The 16,229-nt window shown below is 44.8% G+C and overlaps 1 protein-coding gene across 3 annotated transcripts in view; it reads right to left on the reverse strand.

The window, feature by feature from the left end:
• ACOX2 (acyl-CoA oxidase 2) overlaps window positions 1-6,266 on the reverse strand; it is a 32,094-nt gene extending 25,828 nt beyond the window's left edge. The window contains exons 1-7 of one of the 3 annotated variants that reach the window (XM_019024775.4): window positions 6,102-6,266; window positions 3,927-4,177; window positions 3,340-3,502; window positions 2,974-3,125; window positions 2,425-2,532; window positions 678-797; window positions 236-351 (exon numbers count right to left, since the gene is read on the reverse strand). In XM_019024775.4, the coding sequence (XP_018880320.3) occupies window positions 236-351; window positions 678-797; window positions 2,425-2,532; window positions 2,974-3,125; window positions 3,340-3,502; window positions 3,927-4,086 (819 nt within the window). In that variant the 5' untranslated portion in view covers window positions 4,087-4,177; window positions 6,102-6,266. Of the gene's footprint in view, window positions 1-235; window positions 352-677; window positions 798-2,424; window positions 2,533-2,973; window positions 3,126-3,339; window positions 3,589-3,926; window positions 4,178-5,242; window positions 5,410-6,101 lie in introns of those variants that run through there. The other 2 variants (XM_055383231.2, XM_063703874.1) reach the window with 2 other exon arrangements.
• Window positions 6,267-16,229: the final 9,963 nt, after the last annotated feature.

The following is a 16,229-nucleotide window of genomic DNA, read 5'->3' on the forward strand; positions in this document are numbered from 1 at the left end:
CTCCGTCGGCCTATGTGACGAGCATTTCTGCATGAGAGGTCTGAGGCTCTGTGCCCAAGATCATACTGCTCCTAAGCAGGGGTTTCACCCCAATCTGTGGGATATCAAAGCCTCTCTTGGGGGAGGAGGTTATGTGGCCCAAACTAAGCTCTATGGAGGACCCAGGCCCAGCCTGCACAAAGCGCAGGTCCCCTCTCCAGGAAGTACAAGTCCCCGGCCTCCCCAGATCTGTAACCTGTGCAAAGCGACTCAGCATGTTCTCCCTGGGGACCCGCACATGGTTCAGCTGCAGGAAGCCATTGTCTGTTTGATCAAAGTCCATCTTGGGTCCGATGTCCCCAATGATGATTCCTTGAAGGAGATGGAGATGAGGACACCTTTCAGTTGAGAGAGTGCTTGCTATGTGGCAGGTATCATACACACACTCCAGGTCACAGCAGCCTGTGACACTGGGATTATTGTACCTATTTTGCAGGTGAACAAGCTGAGGTCAGAAAGATGCTAAATCTTTCTCAAGTTCACCTAGCCAGTTAGCACCAAGTCTGTCCAACTGGACCGCTCCCTGCCCAAGGGAGACATGTCTTAGCTACTCCTGTGGCCCTCTGGGGCCCCAGGTCAGGGAGGCCACCTGGGCTCTCCTCCTGGCAGAGTTCCTTGAGGGAGCATTATGGGCTTACCTGGCAGTGGGGTGTGGTCCTGAAGACTCCGGATTGGCACAATAAAAGCGTGCATGCCCCGCCTGGCTCCTGAGCAGATCAGCTGGGCCTGGACCAGGGCGTGGGTGGCTGACCGTCCCACTGAGGGCAGAGAGAGTAGCGGCCCGTCACAGGAACACCTGTGCATTGCTTTTCCCAACCAACCCAGCCTCCTGGGGCTGGGGTTTTGGATGGGTACCTCTGGGGCCCTGAAAAGTCACTGATCAAAGAGAGAGGGGATTGCCCCCAAAGAACCAAGCAAACCTAGCAGCGACTTGGCAAAGGCACTGTGAAATGATCCAGCTTTTTTTTTTGCGCCCCCCCAACTATTAATGAATTACTCTGTCATCAACCTTATAATAATGAATACAGATAATTATCATTTATCAAAATCCAGGTGGCGCTAGACCCTGTGATAGATGCTTTCCAGTTCTTGCAGGGGAGAGAGGATGAGGAGTCCCATTTTCCAGTTAAGGCTCAGAGAGTAGAGTGACACACTGAAGGTCATTGGCCTGGAGGGGCAGAGCTAGGATTCATCTGTACCCTGGTCTGTCTGATCTAAAAGGCTGGTTTCTTTTGTCTTCATTTTTGACAGTGGTCATTTATTTTCTCTCTCTCTTTCTGTCATCACTCTCTCATCTCTCTCTCTCTCTTTTTTTCTTTTTCTTTTTTCTTTCTTTCTTTTGTTTTTGAGACAGAGTCTCACTCTTTCACCAGGCTGGAGTGCAATGGCCTGAGCTCGGCTCATTGCAACCTCTGCCTCCCAGGTTCAAGCAATTCTCCTGTCTCAGCCTCCCGAGTAGGTGGGACTACAGATGCCCGCCACCACACACGACTAATTTTTGTATTTTTAGTAGAGATGAGGTTTCATGATATTGGTCAGGCTGGTTCAAACTCCTGACCTCAGGTGATCCACTCACCTCAGCATCCCAAAGTGCTGGGATTATAGGCATGAGCCACCGCACCCGGCTCATGTCTCTCTCTTATGTCTCTGGTCTCTGCCTGTGTCTCCCTCTCTCTATGTGTCTCTCATCTCTGTCACTCTCCTGCTTTAGTTGGGCTCAGCATATTTGTTTTAATTTTTTCCACACAAGGTGTGGGTCCCCAAGTGCCACAGATGTGTCCTTGGAGGTGAAATTCTCAAGTTTGAGGAAGGGGAAATCCCTCCTTGGGGCTTGGTAAATCACCAAGCCTCAGGGACGCTTGATGTGGCCGCCACCTGGTGGCCACAGCAGGAGGTACGACGTTGGTGGCCTGATGGGGGCTGGTGGTGGGCGTGAGCCTTCCTGGGTGTCTGCCCCAGGGGCAGGCAGGCGTATTCTTTCCACTGTGTCATCAAAGAGCCTGTGCTCTGGCTGGTGGCAAGCTCTGCCACTAACTCGGGAGATGAGAGGAACCAGGGTTGTGAGGAGTGCCTAGGACTAGACCAAGTGTGTGTGTTTGTGCGTGTGTGTGAGTGAGGCCTTGTCTCTCATGGATCGATTGTCTCCTCTACTTCAAAGTTCCTTTGGGGACTTTCCAGCCACTCACTAATGAAATGTTTAATATCCCACCTATTTTACAGAGTAAGAACCTGAGGCTCAGGTTGGTGAACTGACTTGCCCAAGGTCAGCAGCCTAGAACAGAAAATCAATCTGAGGTCTGTTGGACCTCAAAGCCAGTGCTACTCTGCCCTCCAACATTCTTCTACTTGGGGAGAGATAAGGAAGGGGGGTGGATGTATACTCACGGTCTCCAGGCCACCATTTGGTGGCAGTCAGCGTGGGGCTGTGTATCACAAACTCCTGGGTGGCTGCGTCATAGGTGGCTTCAGTCTCCAGGCCCTGAAGATATGTCCCTTAGGATCAAGGAGGGGTGTTAGACATTGGCCTGAGGTAGGGTTCTTACCTGTGAAGCTGCTTCTAGGTGGGTCTGAACTCTTAGGCATCAGCGCAGTATGGAGTGGGGCCCAGCTCCCAGCTGTACTTGCAGGCAGTTCTCCCCTTTCATCTGTGGGCTGTGTGTGGGACACACAGTCCCCTATAGCCAGTCCGTGAGAAGGGGTGGCTGCTGATGTTTCCAGAAGGAATGACTTGCCCCACTGGGAGCTCATACAATACGTGTGAATTAGAAGGCGGCACCCCTTCCTCAAGACCCTTGACTGCCAGCTGCTGGAATGTTTTCTTATTAAACATATGTCCCTCGGAGCATATGAACCTATGACTACCTAGATGTAAATGGGCCCTCTGGAGTTTTGCAGTGCACAACCTAAACACCACACGCAGCAGTCCTAGCTCACCATGTCCCAACTCTGTCTGTGCATACGTTGTGATGATCTGGATGTTTTTGCAGAGTGGGTCCCATTTGGCAATCTGCTCCTCTGAGCCCAGGCTCCTGAGGGCTCTCACGAAGACTCTGTGTATATTTAAGGCCACGTCTCCAGAAAGGGCTCTGTTGGGGAGAGATGCTGTAGTTGAGTAGCTTATTGGAGACAGGGGCCCAGGTACCCCCTGCCTGAGCAGAGTACAGGAGATAAAGGGCACCTAGCATCCTGGTTTCCCAACAAGTCTTCCCTTTGTTGGGGGAAATGGCTCATGGGGCTAGGGGGTTTCCAGGTGATCCCAGGTAGATCCCTCTCTAGTGGGGCTGCTCGAGGAATGAGCACCTGTAAGCGTAGCCTAATTCACGACCATCTTCTAACCAACCCAGGCGCCGAGCTATCAACCGGATGTGGAATGCCCTCCGCATGGCAGCCTTATAACGCTCATTCTGGGTCATGAAATAATTGTCCTTACAGCTAAACTCCGGGTAACTGTGGATGATGCTCTCTGCAGAGGACAGAGAACAGAGGGCTTAGGGACCTGGGTGAGGTTTCTGGCACCTTCAAATCTTCTCACCCACTTGCTTCATGGATCTGGAAAGGAAGTCAGACATTATTGTTATTTTACAGATGACAAAACTGAGGACCAAGGTGGGAAAGTGAATTGCCCAAGGTTACAAAGCTATGCAGTGGCAGAATTTTAGGACCAGAATCCAGGTCTTCTGCTGCCTAGGACTCTTCTATCCCCTAGGTGGGCTCAGGCAATATTGACATGTGAAGATTGTCTTTACAGTTCGAAGGAATGAATCTCTAACAGTGGAATTTCAAGGGCAAAGTTTGTTATTTGGAAACAGAACTGCTAATGAAGGACTCTTCTTACAAGAGAAGCATGGGGCATAAAACAGATGTCCCATTCCCCAGCTTCCCCTTACCAACTTTCCTGCGGAGTGCAGTGTTCTGGGCACCTCCATCAAGGATGTTGGTGAGCCGTTCCACGTCAAAGGACTGCATATACCTCTCGCTCTCTATGTCGGGGTGCATTTGCCTGCTCCAGGTATCCCCCAATGACACTCGGTGCACTGGGCTGCCCATCCTATCCTGGATCTGTCTGGTGACTGTGGAGAGACACTTCCAACCCGGCTGCTCCGAGAGTCTGCTCTCAGCATTGGTCAGTGCAAAGAACCTGTGTGCAAGAGGAACTGCCTAGGGCTGGGTGTCAGCCAGGGCTGGTTGGTAGAAGAAAGACATCCCTAAGTACCTGAATGCCACTCCACCTCCCCACTCCCCCTGTGGACACTGGCTGTGGACCAGGCACTGTGTGCGTGGTAGGCATGGTATGCAGCCATTGCTTGGTACATGTTTGTTCAATACTTGTTAGCCAAGATTGGACAGGGCCTGACCCCAAAGATTGGGCTCTATCCACTGCAGTTTGAGTTACATGAATTGCCTAGGGAAATCTTCACAAAAAAGTCAGTGAAGCTTACACCTGAAGAAAATAATCCTGGAGAGGTTGAGTGGCCCCTAGCCACACAGCTGGAGATGGCCAGGAGTTGGATGGGGTCTGACCACAAAGCACATGACTTGTCCATACTACAGCTCCACTGTGGAGGATTGCTGGGGGCACCTTGGTCTCATTAAGCTGCTCATAAGTTCTAGGATCACTCAGCTCCATTTCTATGAGCCCTGCAGGCTCATTGTGGCACTGAAGGGAGGAAGCCTGCTTCCTGCCTGTGAAGTGTTCCCCTGGAGCCCCTGAGTGTCTTTCATACCCAGGTTGGACCGTGTCTCCTTCATGGCAAGTGCTTGGCCTCTGAGAAGCCCCTATTCCTCCACAGTGAGGCAACCATGAGGTGCAGTCCATCCTATTTCACAAGTCTCTTGAGTCCATCTGCTCCTTGCTATCTCTTTGGCTAGCATCCAGGCCACTGTTATCTCTTACTTGGCCTCAGTGTTCCTCTTATTTGTTCTCCCAGCTGCCAGGTGAACTCTTGAACTGCAAATCACATTGTTTTCCTCTTCTGCTTGGAATCTGCTCCTTGGGGCCCACTGCTTGTGGAATGGAGTCCTTGCTGTGTCTACCCACCCCCACTCCACTCACTTCTCTCCTATGTCAACTTACTGCCCTCATCCCTGGCCTCCACTCATTCTCTTCCTACCCTTTGCCCCTGCTGTTCTCTCTGAACAAAGTTCAGCTCCCTCGTCCCCTGGGTGCTGCTCTAGGGTTAGGGACAAGTTCTTATTTGCTTACATGTTCCTCCCACAAGGCCTGGGAGGCCAGCTCTGCGTTTCCTAGCTTGCAGCAGGTATGTTGTAAATCTCTCCTGCAGGCTGCCATGCTTTTGATCCCCTTCCTTCCTGACCTCAACCTGACAGATGCACTGCGGTTATTACCACTTTATGGAGAGGATGTGGGCCTAGGAAAGGGAGGAGACTTTATAAGGGTCATGTAACCACATGTAGCAAGTGATTCATATGAGGCTTTCAAACCAATACCCCCAGCAGGGCTGTGGGGGTGCTGGCAAGGGGCCCCATCCTCTGTCCCCTGGAGTCCTTCAAGTGCACCTAGTGCGGCTCCTCTTGTCCTGCCTTACCTCTTTTCCTTGCTCTGCTGCCACTGCCTCCTTGCTGTTCTGAATGCTCCAGGCCTCCCTGCCACTGCCAGCTTTTGCTAGGGCATCTCCATCTGCCCAGAACACCCTTTCTTCAAATGTCACTAGGGCTTTTTGCATTGAACCTCATTTAACCTTAAAGAGGCCACCCTCTTTAAAACCCCAAGCCCCCTCCCCCGGCATTCCCTGTCCTCCTCACTCTGCTCTCCTTTTTCTCTTTTCACTTATCCCCTTCTGACATTTGAGATCATTTACTCATTTCATATGTTTTTATTTACTTCCATCTCCCTGCTACTAACACAGAAACTGCAAGAGTGCCGGGATCTTTGTCACTGTCATGCCGTGACCCTAACACTTAGTGCAGGGCCTGATTTGCAGGAGGTGCCCAGTGAAGAAAGCCTTGCTCAGGGTCTCTCAGAGCTGCGGACAGGGTCATCACGGGGGCAGCCCTCTCCTCTGGGATCTCCCAGTCCCTCCCTGCCCAAAAACCTGGCTCACCTGGCTCCCCTCTGTCCTGTGTCCGCACTGTAGGCCGGGCTGGCCTCTCCCCGGCTGTAGGCTGCAGCCTCTGGCAGGCTTGTGGTCCTGCCCTTCTCTCCTCCCACAGAGGGGCTGGAACACAGAAGCTGAGAGAACCTGCTTGGCCAGCTCTCAAGCCCTTGTCTGCTCTCAAGCCCTTGTCTGGGCTTATTTATGGAGCTCCTCTCCTTCCTCCCTCTCTTCCTGCATGGGTGTGACCTTTGTGCCTGTCGCTGGGGCTGCCCTGGGAGGACTGCTGGGAGGTTGGAGCCCTTACATCTCAAAGCCAGGGATTCCTTTGACACTACTTGTACCAAAAAGCTGTCTACCCCAGCAGTGTTTCCAAAGTGATATCCTGGTCTTCCCTGATCTTTCACTGTGTGCCCTTCAGGCACTCAATCTGTTAGTATCACACGAGCTTAATAGGCTCCCCTCAGATGGTCCTCACGTGAAAGGATTGCTCTGTAAGGTGTATGTTTTTCCTCTCTCCCCATGTTTCTGCTCTAAAATATGGCTTGTCTTATGCTTAGCATCCCCTGACATCCCCTGGAAAAATATTTGTGGAGCATCCATCTGTAGTGTGTGGGATCCAGATGGGAGCTGGGTCTTAGTGAGAGGAACGAGAGGCTTAGAGGTTCCCTCCCTGCATAACCACCTTGGAAAGTCAGATGCGGCTCCCCATTTTGCAGGTAAGGAAACAAGCTCAGGGAGGGGATGTCACTTTGTTTGGGTTTGCACAATAAGTAGATTACGTAACACATTTGTGTAAGACTGGGAAAGAAATCAAGGGGCCAGTAGGAGATCAAGGCTCCTGTTCTGGCAGGACTTCTGAGCTATGTTGACTCTGAGCAGGTGTACTCCTTTCTGGACCTTGGCCTCCCCTGTAATGCAAGGTATTTGCTCAGTAAGGAGCCTCACAGCACCCCATCATATCCCCAAGGCAGTGTCTAGCTTGTGTCTGTAGGAAGAGGCAGGACCTGTGGCCCAAGCTTTGCAACTTATCACCTAGTAGGTCCTTCTGGAGCTGTGGGGCTCAGACTCCTGGCAGTCCTCATTGCTGTGGGCAGTGGTTTCAGGGAAGGTGGTCTTGGCCCCACTGTTTGGAGGTGAAAGTTCTTACTTACACCTGGACTCATCTCCGCCAAGGATTTATGCCATCACTGACCATGGGCAATGACTTAGTTCCTCTCTGCCATAGAGAAAGGCTTGGATTGCAGGAAGTGCCCAGTGAAGAAAGCCTTGCTCAGGGGCCCTTGGAGCAAGGCTTTTTAATAAACTCTCCACGTTTAAATTGTTTTCTCATCCACTTTGAAGCTGACCCTGTTCTGTATGTTTTGGATGTGATCATTTTGATTTGTTGCACTGAAATCTTGAATTCTCTAGCTTAAAAAGGCTTTTTAAATTACAAAATATTTCAAACTTGTACAAAAGTGGAGAGAAAAATATGATGAACCTGCATGTACCTAACACCCAGCACTAACAATGATCACACTTGTCTCCTTGTTCTTTGTGTTTAACTTTTTATTTTGAAATAACTTTAGAATTTCAGAAAGCTGCAAAAAGTTCTTGTATATCCTTCACTCAGCTTCTTCTAAGGTACAATTATGAAACCAAGCCATTAACACTGCTGCAATATTGTCAGCTAATCTTCAGAACTTATTTGAGTGTGTCAGAGGTTCTCCAAGATCAACCTCAGGTCCAGTGATTTGCTAGGAAGACTCATAGAACTTAGAAAGTGTTATACTGAGCCAGGCACGATGGCTCACGCCTATAATTCCATTGCTTTGGGAGGTTGAGGCTTGAGGATCACTTGAGGCCAGGAGTTTGAGACCAGCCTGGACAACATAGCAAGACCCTGTCTCTACCAAAAAAGATGTAAAAATTAGCCCAGTGTGGTGGTGTGTGCCTGTAGTGCTAGCTCCTTGGGAGGATGCAGTGGAAGGATTGCTTGGGCCCAGAAGTTCGAAGCTGCAGTGAGCTATAATGGAACCACTATACTCTAGCCTGGGTGACAGAGTGAGACTTTGCCTCTAGAACAAACAAGAAGAAACTGTAATACTCATGGTTACAGTTTATTACAGCAAAAGATTACAGATTAAAATCAGTAGAAGGAAAAGGTACATAGCACGAAGTCTAGGAGAGAATAGACTGAGCTTCTAGGTGTCCTCTCCCAGTGGTGTTGTATGGACAGCATTTAATTCTCCCAACAACGATGTTTACAATATGCACGAAGTATTGACAACCAGGGAAGCACACTTTTGAGGCAGGAGAACAGCAGAAGGAATTGGAGGTTGGATAAAGGGTGGAATGAGTGAAAGCAGAAGCAAGGTGAAGGGGTGAGTGAGCAAGAAGCAAGAGAAGAAGCAGAAGTTAAGCAGCCAAAACAAAAGTAAGATAAAAAACTGAGTAAAGAGACCCCATGGCTGGCAAGATCCTGACCAAACCAGTAAGGGGCAGCTCCTCCGAGATAGGCATGCTCATTAGAGCGAAAAAGCATCTTTAACATGACCCCGTATGATAATCAGCTCATTAAAGCTCATGCATATGGACTGCATATCATGCATGTACTTGAGATTATGGAACGGAGGCGACGTGCAAGCGCACAAGGGCCAAACAAAGTAAGCAACACGCCTATCAATCAAAAGGAAGACACTAGCTAGAGATTCGGCAGCCTTGGGAAAAGAAAGGGAAAAAAGAACACATAAGAAGACCACAAGCCCAGGAAACTGATGCTGATCTCATCTCGCAGAGGTCAGCCCACTCTGCCCTCTTTGAGAGTATAATGCTGTGCTTAATAAACTATTGCTGCTGGCTTTGCTACTTGTGTGTGTCACGTCCAGTTTTTTGTTTTTTTTGTTTTTTTGTTTTTGAGACAGAGCCTTGCTCTATTGCCCAGGTTGGAATGCAGTGGCTCACTGCAACCTCTGCCTCCTGGGTTCAAGCAATTCTCTTCCCTCAGCCTCCTGAGTAGCTGGGATTACAGGCATGTGCCACCATGCCCGGCTAATTTTTGTATTTTTAGTAGAGACAGGGTTTCACCATGTTGGTCAGGCTGGTCTCGAACTTCTGACCTCAAATGATCCGCCCGCCTCAGCCTCCCAAAGTGCTGGGATTATAGGCATGAGCCACGGCACCCGGCCCAGTCCAGCTTTTCATTTGGGACACCAAGAGCCTGGAACTGCATGGCACCATCTGGCAACACCTTGGTGTCCAGAGTTATTGCAGTCATCACAGAGCCATGGGATGCTTGTGTGGCTGACCTTAGCTACTCAGTCTCCATCGACTCCAGATGTGAAACTGATAGAGTGTGGCCTAAGGACCCACTCGGAATCACATTATTAGTATAAACTGCCTGGCATGGCCCAAGGCCCCAAGTATACAAAGATACTGTTTTCAGGCAGGATATTCCAAGGGCATAGAGGTTACCTCCCAGGAGCTGTCAAGTGCCAGTCCTTTCTTTGGACTATGCAGGGTTTGAAATATTGCTGAGTTAACATTTTTCTGCGTATTGAGTTTTGCTAGTTTTCCCACTAATGTTCTTTTCCTGGTTTAGGATTGAATTCAGGATCTCACGTTGCATGTAGTTAGTTGTCCTGTCTACATGAAATAGTATAGTTCCTCGGTCTTTCTTTGTCTTTTATGACCATGATACTTTGAAGAGTACTGGTCAGGTGTTTTGTAAATGTCTTTCAATTTGAATTTGTCTGCTGTTTTCTTGTGATTGGATTGAAATTAAGTTCTTGGTTTTTTTTAAATATTTAGTTTACCATACCCTATGTATATAAAGTTTTTTTGGTTTATTAAAATGCATCCACTTGTCAGTGATATTGTTTTGCTGATAATCAGAAATTTGATTCCTCATAGGTAGTATTAAAATGCTATTTTGTATTCTTCCTATTTTTATACTTTAAAAATATTTAACTTATTTATCATTGAAAAATAAAGATAGTATATCTTTATCGTGGACAATCAGGTGTTTTGAAATATGTATATGCATTGTGGAATTGCTAAATCAAGCTAATTTACACATTCATTACCTCACATACTAATTTTTTGTGGTAAGAACACTTAAAATCTACTCTCTTAGCAATTTTCAAGTATATAATACATTGCTGTTAATTACAGTCACCATGTTGTACATATTGTATTATGTTATTGAAACCACCTTTGCAAACATTGTAACTGAAAAAATGATGACAATCAAAGAAATCTGACCTAACTGACTCCATCTTGCTTCTAACCTCCAAACTGTCCTTGTTCATTCCTGGGCATAGGCCAAACTGATTTTGGGAGGAACTGAATTTATAGTTTAACTTTGAACAAAGAAAGTAACAGCCCTTTCCCAAAATAAACTCCTTTCTTGCATGAGGACTAGACTGCCTTTGCAGGACTAACAAATTAGCTACAAGATTAGAAATTATGGTTTAGGAGTCGTGCAGCTGGACTCCTAAGCCTGTGTGTGTGTGTGTGTGTATTCTGATGTTGGGTGCATATATGATTGTTATATCCTCTTGATGAACTGACTTCTCTATCATTTTATAATGACCTTCTTTGTCTCTTTTTACAGTTTTTGACTTAAAGTCTATTTTATCTGATACATGTATGACTTTTCCTGCACTCTTTTGGTTGCCATTAGCATGGAATGTCTTTTTCCACCCCTTTACTCTCAGTCTGTGTGTATCTTTGTGTGCATGTGTGTGTGTGTGTGTGTGGCAGGGTCTCACTCTGCTGCCTAGGTTGGTGTGCAGTGGTGAGATCTCGGCTTGCTGAAAATTCCGCCTCCCGGGCTCAAGTGATTTTCGTGCCTCAGCCTCCTGAGTAGCTGGGATTACAGGTACCCGCCATCATGCCCAGCTATCTTTTGTATTTTTAGTAAAGATGGGGTTTTGATGTGTTGGCCAGGCTGGTCTCGAACTCCTGGCCTCAAGTGATTTGCCCACCTCGGACTACCAAAGAGCTGGGATAGAGGTGTGAGCCACTACACCTGGGCCTCTAGTGACCTTCCTTGTCTCTTTTTACATTCTTTGATTTGAAATCCATTTTATCTGCTGTAAGTATAGTGACTCGTGCTCTTTTTTGTTTTTCCTTTGTGTGGCTTATCTTTTTCCATTCCTTCACTTTCAGGCTACATGTGTCTTTAATGGTGAAGTGAATTTCTTGTAGGCAGTATATAGTAGTTGGGTCTTGTTTTCTTAATCCATTTAGCCACTCTATGTCTTTTTATATTTATTTATTTATTTGAGATGGAGTTTTATTCTTGTTGCCCAGGCTGGAGTGCAGTAGCACGATCTTGGCTCACTGCAACCTCCGCCTCCCGGGTTCAGGTGATTCTCCTGCCTCAGCCTCCCAAGTAGCTGGGATTACAGGCATGCGCCACCATGCTCGGCTAATTTTTGTATTTTTAGTAGAGACAGGGTTTCACCATGTTGGCCCGGTTAGTCTTGAACTCCTGACCTCAGATGATCCACCTGCCTCGGCCATCCAAAGTGCTGGGATTACAGGTGTGAGCCACTGTGCCTGGCCCCTCTCTATGTCTTTTTAAATTTAAATTAAAAAAATTGTTTTAGAGGCAGGGTCTCACTGTGTTGCCCAGGCTGGTCTTGAACTCCTGGGCTCAAGCAATCTGCTGGCCTTGGCCTCCCAAAGCGCTGGGATTACAGATGTGAGCTACTGCCCCCAGCTCTATGTCTTTTTTTGTTTTTAGAGCTGAGGTCTCTCTAGGTTGCCCAGGCTGGTCTTGAACTCCTGGGCTCAAGCAATCTTCCTACCTCAGCCTTCTAAGTAGCTGGGGATACAGGTACATATCACAGCATCTGGCTTCCATGTCTTTTAATTGGAGAATTCAGTTAATTTACATTGAATTTTATTATTAATAGGTAAGAACGTAATACTGCCATTTTGTTAACATATTTTCTGTTTTGTGACTCCTCTCTTTCTTTCCTACTGTCGTACTTTGGGGTTAAATCATTTTCTCTGGAAGTATGTTTTAATTTGTTGCCTTTTATTTTTAGTGTACCTATTATAGATTTTTGCTTGTGGTTACTATGAGGCTTACAAAACACATCCTGTAGATATAACAAGTTATTTTAAACAGATGACAATCTAACTATGATCACAAAGAAAAGAAACAAAGGGAAACTAAAACACTCCATCTTTAACACTTTAACTCCATCTTCCCACATTTTCGTTTTTGTTTTCTCAATTTACATCTTTTTGTATTGCCTACCTTTTAACAGGTTGCTGTAGTTTTTATTTTTGATAGATTTTTCTTTTAGTATTTACACCAGAGGTATGAGTGGATTATATACCACAATTATAATAGTAGAGTATTCTGAATTAGTTTGTGTACTAACTTTTGCCAGTGAGTTTTATACCTTCAAATGTTTATGTTTTGCACATTAGCATTCTTTTCTTTCAGACTGAAGAACTCCCTTTAGCATTTCTAGTAAGATGGGTCTAGTGGTGATGCTTTTGTTTGTCTGGGAAATACTTTTTTCTTTTTATAGATTAAGGGGTCCAAGTGGAATTTAGTTACATGGATGTATCATGGAGTGGGAAAGTCTGGGCTTTTAGTGTACTCATCGCCCTAACAGTGTACATTGTACTCAATAGGTAATTTTTCATCCCTCACCACATCCCGCCCTCCCACCTTTTGGAGCTGCAAATGTTCATTATTCCACTGTGTATGTCCATGTGTACCCATTGTTTAGCTCCCACTTACAAGTAAGAACACTCAGTATTTGCCTTTCTGTTTCTGAGTTATTTCATTAGGATAATGGACTCCAGTTCCATCTGTGTTGCTGTAAAAAATATTTCATTCTTTTTTTTTTTTGAGATGGAGTCTCACTCTGTCGCCAGGCTGGAGTGCAGTGGTGAGATCTCGACTCACTGCAACCCCCGCCTCCCGGGTTCAAGCGATTCTCCTGCCTCAGCCTCCCAAGTAGCTGGGACTCCAGACACGTGCTGCCATGCTCAGCTAATTTTTGTATTTTTCTTGGAGACGGGGTTTCACCATTTTGGCCAGGATGGTCTTGATCTCTTGACCTTGTGATCCTCCCGCCTCGGCCTCCCGAAGTGCTGGGATTACAGGCGTGAGCCACCGCACCAGCAACATTTCATTCTCTTTTATGGATAAGTAGTGTTCTGTTTTTTATATATACATATAGTAAATATATATGCAAATAATTTATGATTAAGTCCTCAAAAACAAACTCAACAAAAACATATATGTGTTTAAATATATGTTTTTGTGATAACTAAACTATATATATTTTTTGTGATAAACATATCACATTTTCTTTATTTCATAATCTGTAGATGGATGCTAGTTTGATTCTATGACTTAGCCATTGAGAATAATGCTGCAATAAACATAAAAGTGCATGTATGTTTTTGGTATAATGACTTCTTTTCCTTTGGTTAGATACCTAGTAGTGGGATTGCTGGATTGAATGGTAGTTTTATTGTTAGTTCTTTGAGAAATCTCTGTACTGTTTTCTGTAGAGCTTGTATTAATTTACAGTCTGACCAATAGTGTGCAAGTGTTCCCTTTTCTCTGCATCCTTGCCAACATCTGTGGATTTTTGACTTTTAAATAATAGCCTTTCTGACTGGTGTAAGATAGTTGTCTCATTGTGGCTTTAATTTGTCTTACTCTGATGATTAGTAATGTTGAGCATTTTTTTCATGTTTCTTGGCCGCTTACGTGTCTTCTTTTGAAAAATGTCTGTTCGTGTCCTTTGCCCACTTTTTAATGGGGTTATTTGTTTTTTTTCTTGTTGAGTTGATTGAGTTCCTTGTAGATTCTGGCTATTTTCCCTTTGTTGGATGCATCACTTACAAATATTTTTTCCCATTCTGTAGGTTGTCTGTTTAGTCTGTTGTTATTTCTTCTGTTGTGCAGAACTTTTTAGTTTAATTAAGTCCCGTTTGTCTATTTTTGTTTTCGTTGAGTTTGTTTTTGAGAACTTAGTCATAAATTCTTTGCCTAGGACAATGTCCAGAAGAGTTTTTCTCAAATTTTCTTCCAGGATTTTTATAGTTTCAGGTCTAACATTTAAATCTTTAATGTATCTTAGGTTAATTTTTGTATATGGTAAGAGATATGGGCCTAGCTTCTTTCTTCTGCATATGGCTGTTCAATTTTCCCAGCACCATTTATTGACTAGAGTGTTCTTTCTCTACTGTATATTTTTGTTGACTTTGCTGAAGATCAGTTGTTTGTAGGTATGTGGTCTTATTTCTGGGGTGTCTTGTCTGTTTTATTGACCCATGTGTCTGTTTTTATACCAATACCATGCTGTTTTGATTACTGTAGCCTTGCAGTATAATTTGAAGTCAGGTGAGGTGACGCCTCCAGCTCTGTCTGTTTGCTTAGGATTGCCTTAGCTATCAGGCTCTTTTTTTGGTTCCATATAAATTTTAAGATTTTAAAAAATTCGATGAAAAATGACATTGGCAACTTGATAGGAATAGTGTGAATCTGTAGATTGCTTTGGGCAGTATGGTCATTTTAATGATATTGATTCTTCCATTCTGTGAGTATGGGCTGTTTTTCCATTTGTGTCATCTACAATTCCTTTTGTCAATATTTTGTAGTTCTCTTTGTAGAGATCTTTTATTTCCTTGGTTGATTTTATTTCCTTGCTATATATATACATATATATATATATACACATATATATACACACACACATATATATACACGTATATATACACACACATATATATACACACATATATATATATACACACACATATATATACACACACACATATATATATATATATATATTTTTTTTTTAGATGGAGTCTCATCTGTGTTGCCCAGGCTGAAGAGCAGTGGCATGATCTTGTCTCACTGCAAGCTCCGCCTCCCAGGTTCATGCCATTCTCCTGCCTCAGCCTCCTGAGTAGCTGGGACTACAGGTGCCCGCCACCACATCTGGCTAATTTTTTTGTATTTTTAGTAGAGACGGGTTTTCACCATGTTAGCCAGGATGGTCTCGATCTCCTGACCTCGTGATCCGCCTGCCTCGGCCTCCCAAAGTGCTGGGGTTACAGGTGTGAGCCACCATGCCCAGCTGATATATATTTTTTGTAGCTATTGTAAATGTGATTGAATTCTTAATTTGGTTCTCAGCTTGATTGTTATTGATGTATTTAGAAATGCTAGTGATTTTTGTACATTGTTTTGTATCCTGAAACTTTATGACATCTAGGAGTCTTTTGGAGGAGTCTTTAGGGTTTTCTAGGGATAAGATCGTGTCAGCAAACAGACATAATCTGACTTCCTATTTTCCAGTTTGGATGCCTCTTATTTCTTTCTCTTGCCTTATTGCCCTGGCTAGGACTTCCAGTACTATGTTGGATAGGATTGGTGCAAGTGGGCATCTTTGCCTTGTTCCAGTTCTTAGCGGGAATGATTTCAACTTTTTCCCATTCAGTATGAGGTTGGCTATGGATTTGTTGTATATGGCTTTTATTATTTTGAAGTATGTTCTTTTGATGCCTAGTTTGTTGAGTTTTTTTTTTCTTCCTATCTTAAAGGGATGCTGGCTTTTATGGAATGCTTTTTCTGCATCTACTGGGATGATCACATAATTTTCAATTCTCTTTATGTGGTGAATAACATTTATGTATTTGTGTATGTTGAATGGTCTTCACATCCTTAGAATAAAACTCACTTGATTGTGGTGTATTATCTTTTCGATGTGCTCTTGGATTCAGTTTGCTAGTATTTTGGGAAGGATTTCTGCATCTATGTTAATCAGGGGTATTGGCCTGTAGTTTTCTTTTTATGTTGTGTCCTTACCTGGCTTTGGTATCAGTGTAATATTAGCATCATACAATGAGTTAGGGAGGATTCCCTCCTCCTTGATTTTTTAGAATAGTTTCAGTAGGATTGGTAGCAGTTCTTTGTACATTGGTAAAATTTGGCTGTGAAGCCATCTAGTCCTGGGTTTTTGTTTTTGTTTTTGTTTGGAGATTTTTAAAATTATTGACTTAACTTCACTACTCATTATTTGTCAGTTCAAGATTTCTACTTCTTCCTGGTTCAGTCTTAGGAAGTTGCATATTTCCAGAAATTTACCCATTTCTTCTAGA

The sequence above is a fragment of the Gorilla gorilla genome, chromosome 2 (assembly GCF_029281585.2).
Source record: "Gorilla gorilla gorilla isolate KB3781 chromosome 2, NHGRI_mGorGor1-v2.1_pri, whole genome shotgun sequence".
Lineage (NCBI taxonomy): Eukaryota > Metazoa > Chordata > Mammalia > Primates > Hominidae > Gorilla > Gorilla gorilla.